Below are 4,876 nucleotides of genomic sequence, written 5' to 3' on the forward strand. Positions count from 1 at the left end.
AACAACAGTGTGAACACGGAACGCTATCTTGGTCACACGGTTGCAGTTCACGGTCAGCTTCTAGGGCCCCTTGACGGTGAATTGCATGAAGGCCAGGCCGTGCCGCAGTCGCACAGCTTCGCCCATGGTGCACCTCCAGCAACGCCGTATCGCGGTGCAGCTCCACCATGACTCGACGGTGACGCGGAAGAAGGCCAAGCCATCTCGTCGTTCGTCGTCGTCTACTTCGTGTTGCAGAGCGTCCTCCATGGTAAGCTACAAGCCATGTGATGGCCGTACGGTGTTGTTCAGTTTGTTCATGCGGATGGTAAACATGCATGGCTGATTGGTTGACTGAAACGTCAAAGCTAGCTAAAACCAATTTTACATTGCTGCATACGGCACTAGCCAAATAGGTCAATGTATTATCAATACTTCAAAATAGTTTGATATGTGAAAACCGTGGTATCTTACACCAACGGGCTAAAATACTGCAGTTTTTTAATACTCTCTTTTTTACTTTACTTTGCTACCAAACACAGCCTAAGCTTTTGCATATTTCAGGTTGTACTCCCTTCGTTCGGAAAAACTTGTCATCAAAATGGATAAAAAGGGGTGTATCTAAAACTAATATAGATCTAGATACATCCCCTTTTATCTATTTTGATGACAAGTATTTCCGGACGGAGGGAGTAGTATACAAGATTGATGATGTCAAGTTGTTCACACAAGAGGTTGTGGTATTTTTACAAAAGCAAATTTATTAGTGTAGAAAATTGAAAGATGAAGTCGAAATGAAATGCACTTATATTTGTTAGCCTCAGTTATATATAAGCTTTTATCCCCTTCTCTCTATTACATTAGGCAGAAGGCGTACAATCTTTATGCAACGCTCCTCTTCTTGTTGGACACGAATGGCGTTCCACGACCCTACCTTGTCTTTTTTCTTTTGCAAAAAATATCGGATCTATTATAAAAGTTTACTGGAAGTACAATACACCTCAAATATAATAAAAATTACATCAGGGTCTTGGAACACCAAACGACCATTGCCGCCATCAGAATAAGCCGCCGACGCACCGCTATCGTCGCTCCCATGCCGGAGCCGGCCTGACCTTATCGATGACAAACGAGAAGTCTTCATGCACGTGTCCCTAAGGACCAACGCCCTGGAGCCATATTCGTTGTCATTGAATCTTTAAATTGATCTGAAGAACCTGACACCAAATACCGCCGTTGCGTATGGACGACGAGAAACCCTAACCTCACCACCACGAGGAGCTGGCACGAATCTACGCCAGAGATCCGTCTAATCCGTCTCAACGAACGAACTAGAGGAGGATCGGAGCCTGGGAGACTGACTCGAAGAAGAACCGCCACCATCCGTCCAAAAACACCGCCCCTGCAAGGATTGAAACCCTACCTATCTACTAGCCGAATCCGAGGCACCAGAAATCCCCTCCGCGTCACCGGCCGCCAGAGGCTCGCCTGTGAAGATCAAGGGGGGGAAGGCTTTCCCTAGTCGCATTACGAGAGGGAAAAGAAAACATTTTTTTCATAGCAAACAACGAACATTGTGCTAGTTAAACCTAACAACATAACTTAACTACTTTATCGAGGAATACATAAGAATTGAACAGAACATTTATGTCTTCACATGCAAAACGTTTATATATCAAATTGCAAGTAGACTCCCACTTTAATGTTTTTTCTTTGAAAAGGCCTAAGGCCATATATTAAGATCCACATATCCTTACGAACACATTTTTATAGAAAAATAAAATTACAATCAAAGTCTTGAGGATGTTGAAGTCTTCTTCCTACGCATCCACCGACAATACGCCGTGTGTATAGATCGATGCTGCCTAACTTTCTTAGCCCAGAAGATTGTAGAGTGGCCAGGAAGTCGTCGATACCGATCAAAACAACGGCCTGTAAAAGGAGAACGTTAACAAAGGCCACTCGGAACGTTAACAAAGGCCACTCGGAAGACCATGAGAGCCGGTCGAACTTAGGCGGATCCACCGAAAATCTAAACCGACTAATCCCAAAAAACTTGCCGGAGACACATTTTCACACACCCTCCGCCAATGAAAAGTTCAGCAATAAGATAGGAATAGTGTGATGAAGGCATTATTCCTACACCAGGACAGCGTCGTAGCCACACAGTCCCAAACCGAACCCCAAGACTCCTTAAAGGAAAATTTGAGACAAATTGCCCGTGCCTCTACACGCTATGTCTGAATCTGACGTATCCATGCCTCTACACGCCATGTCCAAATCTGAGGCCGATGCATCAACGCCATCTTCTCTGGTGGCCTAGCCATGTCGGGCCGCCGTTGAAGATCGTCGTGTTGGATTCCTTCGGACGCCGCCATCGAACAAAAGACGCTGATGCCAGTTGCATCGCGCTGTCTTTCCCGTGGACCTGACGTTCCGCCTACCACAACAGACCTCCGGCTCCAAGACTTCCCGAGGCCACCTCCGTCGGCACCGGGAGGGGGAGACGGCGGAGGGTGGCTAGGGTTAGCGGTCAATCGCCTTATCCCTCTCTCAAAGCGTTTTCTGATTCCCCCTCAGGCCCTGTTCGTTTAATCCCCTCGCCATAGGGATTGGAGGGGATTGGAGAGGTTGACAAGGATTTTGACTTGCAAGGGATTTAATCCCCTCCAATCCCTTCCAAACCACTCCAAACCCTGCCTAACCGAACAAGGCCTCAATGGTTCTCAAGCCCCCAGGAGATAGATCGGCAAGCCATAAGTAACTGTGGATTAGAGGCGACATGCTAGAAACCTGACAACATAGAATGGATAACTAGCAAACATGCTCAAATTTCAAATACATTGTCCAACTCCGAAGAACACAAATATACATCGGGCAAGAGGTGGAGGACAATATTTTTTAAAGGAATCAAGAAGATAACGTTAAATTTCGACAAAAGCGTATAGACAACAGTACATAACCACACGGAAATCCACTACACACGAGAGCACTCACTAAACAGATCCGCCCGAAAAACAGAGCACACACACGGCAATGAAAAGCAGAGAGCCGCGGGCAGGGACACGACGGCAATCAGCCAATCACTCGTAGGTGGGTGCCGGCGCCGGCGCCGCGGTGGGAGCGGCGCCGTGGTGCTGCGACGACGAGACGGCCCCGCCCAGGTGGCGCACGGCCTTGTCGTAGCTGACGAAGCCCATGAACCAGAAGTCGTGCGAGTCCACGGTGACGATGTGGATGTACTTCTCCGGCGGGCTCTCCTTGGCCGTGACGGGCTCGACGGCGGCGAGCTTGGCCAGCGGGATCACGATCTTGTAGTAGCTCCATGCGGTCTGGCCCGACGGCGCGGTGAATGAGAGCGGGCGGTCGCTGCAGAAGGCGACGTTCAGGTTGGTGAGGTAGAGCGTGCCGGCGACGGGCCCCGTGGCCGTGGACAGGTAGCAGGCGAACGTCTTCTTCACGTGCTCGTCGGGGCCGGAGGCGAAGGTCTGCTTGTACAGCTTCTCGAAGCCGCCCCCCGTGATCGCCTTGGCGCCCAGGCTCAGCTTCCCCATGGCCGCGTCCGACATGGATGGCGCCGTCTTGACTGCAAGAACAAAGAAGAAAACGGTGTGAGCAGAGCAGAAGCGGAGTATCATCTTGATGAAGGTTGGATTTGTTGGATGGGCTTGTGCTTACGGTTGAGCCAGATGTTGGAGGAGAGCTCCTCGGCCTTGCGGCTCCATACGTTGAAGAAGTCGAGGATGTGCTCCATGGGGCTGTCCTTGGTCTCCTTGTCCGTCCGCCGCGCGGATGCCGCCGGCGCCGGCTCCGGCCCCCCCATGATGACGTACGGCGGCAGCTCCTGGTCGCCGCGCGAGGCCGTCCACTGCGCCGCCTGCTGGTTCTCCGGGTGCGCCCCCGGGGCCGCCGGCGGGCCCATCTGCCGCGTGCCCCATTTCGCCGACTCGGCGTCCGCGGGCGGTGCCGGGGCGGCGTCCTTGCCGTCCATGGATTGCTGCGCCAGTGGGGAGGACGATGGCGGCGGCGCTCCCGTGCCCGGCTGCGGGGCGGCGTACTTGCCCTCCATCTCCATGGCCTGCTGCGTCAGGGGGGAGGACGGGTGCGGCGGCGCGCCCGGCTGTGGCGCGGTGGCGTCCAGACCGTCCATGGCGTGTTCCATCGAGGGATAGGAAACCTGCGATCCCGGCTGTGGCGCCGCGGCGTCGTTGCCGTGCTGCGTCGGGGGGTAGGAGTGCGGCGGCGCCCCGGCCTCGGCCTGCGCCGCGGGGGCGGTGGGCGGTGTGGTGTAGCCCTTGCCGTCCATGGCTGCTAGCTGGTGGTGCTGGTGCTGCGGGGCAGGGGGGGCGTGGGCTCGGGGAGCAGGAAGGTGATGGTGGCGGTGGTTGATTTGGAACCGCAAGTGTGAGACGATTGATTTTGATGTTGAGGTGGATAAGGGAGGGACTGTGTTTTATAGGCCGGGCGGTGGCATGTCGGCCGGGGAGACGACGAGGGGCGCCACGAAGCTGCGTGTCGTCTGCTTCATGAGCAAGGACCTTCCAGCTTTGGCATGGTAGGGTAGGCGGTAGCCTTCGGGAGGAGGGAGTACGTGGAGAGCGGAGGCTTAGCCGCGGCCACAACGTGTCCTCGCGCCGCTTCTTCGCAGCGAAAAGGAAAATTCTCTTGGAACAGTCAAAACACCTTGGATCGGGCGACGCACGACAGGTGTGCTCTGACATCATCTCGTTGCTGAGTTGGCTTGGGCCATCAACTTCTCGATTTCCTATTTAAAAAAAATGTACAGTACCTTTTCAAATTTATTTTGTCTTCCCCTCATTAAGAAAGGAGAAAAGTTCATTTTTTGTCCCTCAATTCTTCGGTTTGCTCTCTTTTAGTTCCTCAACTCTAAAACCGT

General features: G+C 53.0%; 1 protein-coding gene across 1 annotated transcript; it reads right to left on the bottom strand.

Moving 5' to 3' along the window:
- Nucleotides 1–2,786: 2,786 nt before the first annotated feature.
- Nucleotides 2,787–4,442, bottom strand: LOC119312595 (GEM-like protein 5). The gene is made up of 2 exons (XM_037588330.1): nucleotides 3,658–4,442; nucleotides 2,787–3,565 (listed from the first exon to the last, which is right to left on the bottom strand). The coding sequence occupies exons 1-2, from the start codon at nucleotides 4,283–4,285 to the stop codon at nucleotides 3,063–3,065; spliced, it is 1,131 nt and encodes a 376-aa protein (XP_037444227.1). The 5' UTR covers nucleotides 4,286–4,442; the 3' UTR covers nucleotides 2,787–3,062.
- Nucleotides 4,443–4,876: the final 434 nt, after the last annotated feature.

Source organism: Triticum dicoccoides, chromosome 5B (genome assembly GCF_002162155.2).
Source record: "Triticum dicoccoides isolate Atlit2015 ecotype Zavitan chromosome 5B, WEW_v2.0, whole genome shotgun sequence".
In the NCBI taxonomy this organism is placed as follows: domain Eukaryota; kingdom Viridiplantae; phylum Streptophyta; class Magnoliopsida; order Poales; family Poaceae; genus Triticum; species Triticum dicoccoides.

What these genes read in the sequence shown, in the direction of transcription:
- LOC119312595 (XM_037588330.1), bottom strand. Translation starts at nt 4,285, where the DNA reads ATGGACGGCAAGGGCTACACCACACCGCCCACCGCCCCCGCGGCGCAG. An exon ending in CTCCAACATCTGGCTCAACC is followed by an intron (nt 3,566 to 3,657) that starts GTAAGCACAAGC and finishes TTGTTCTTGCAG; the next exon opens with TCAAGACGGCGCCATCCATG.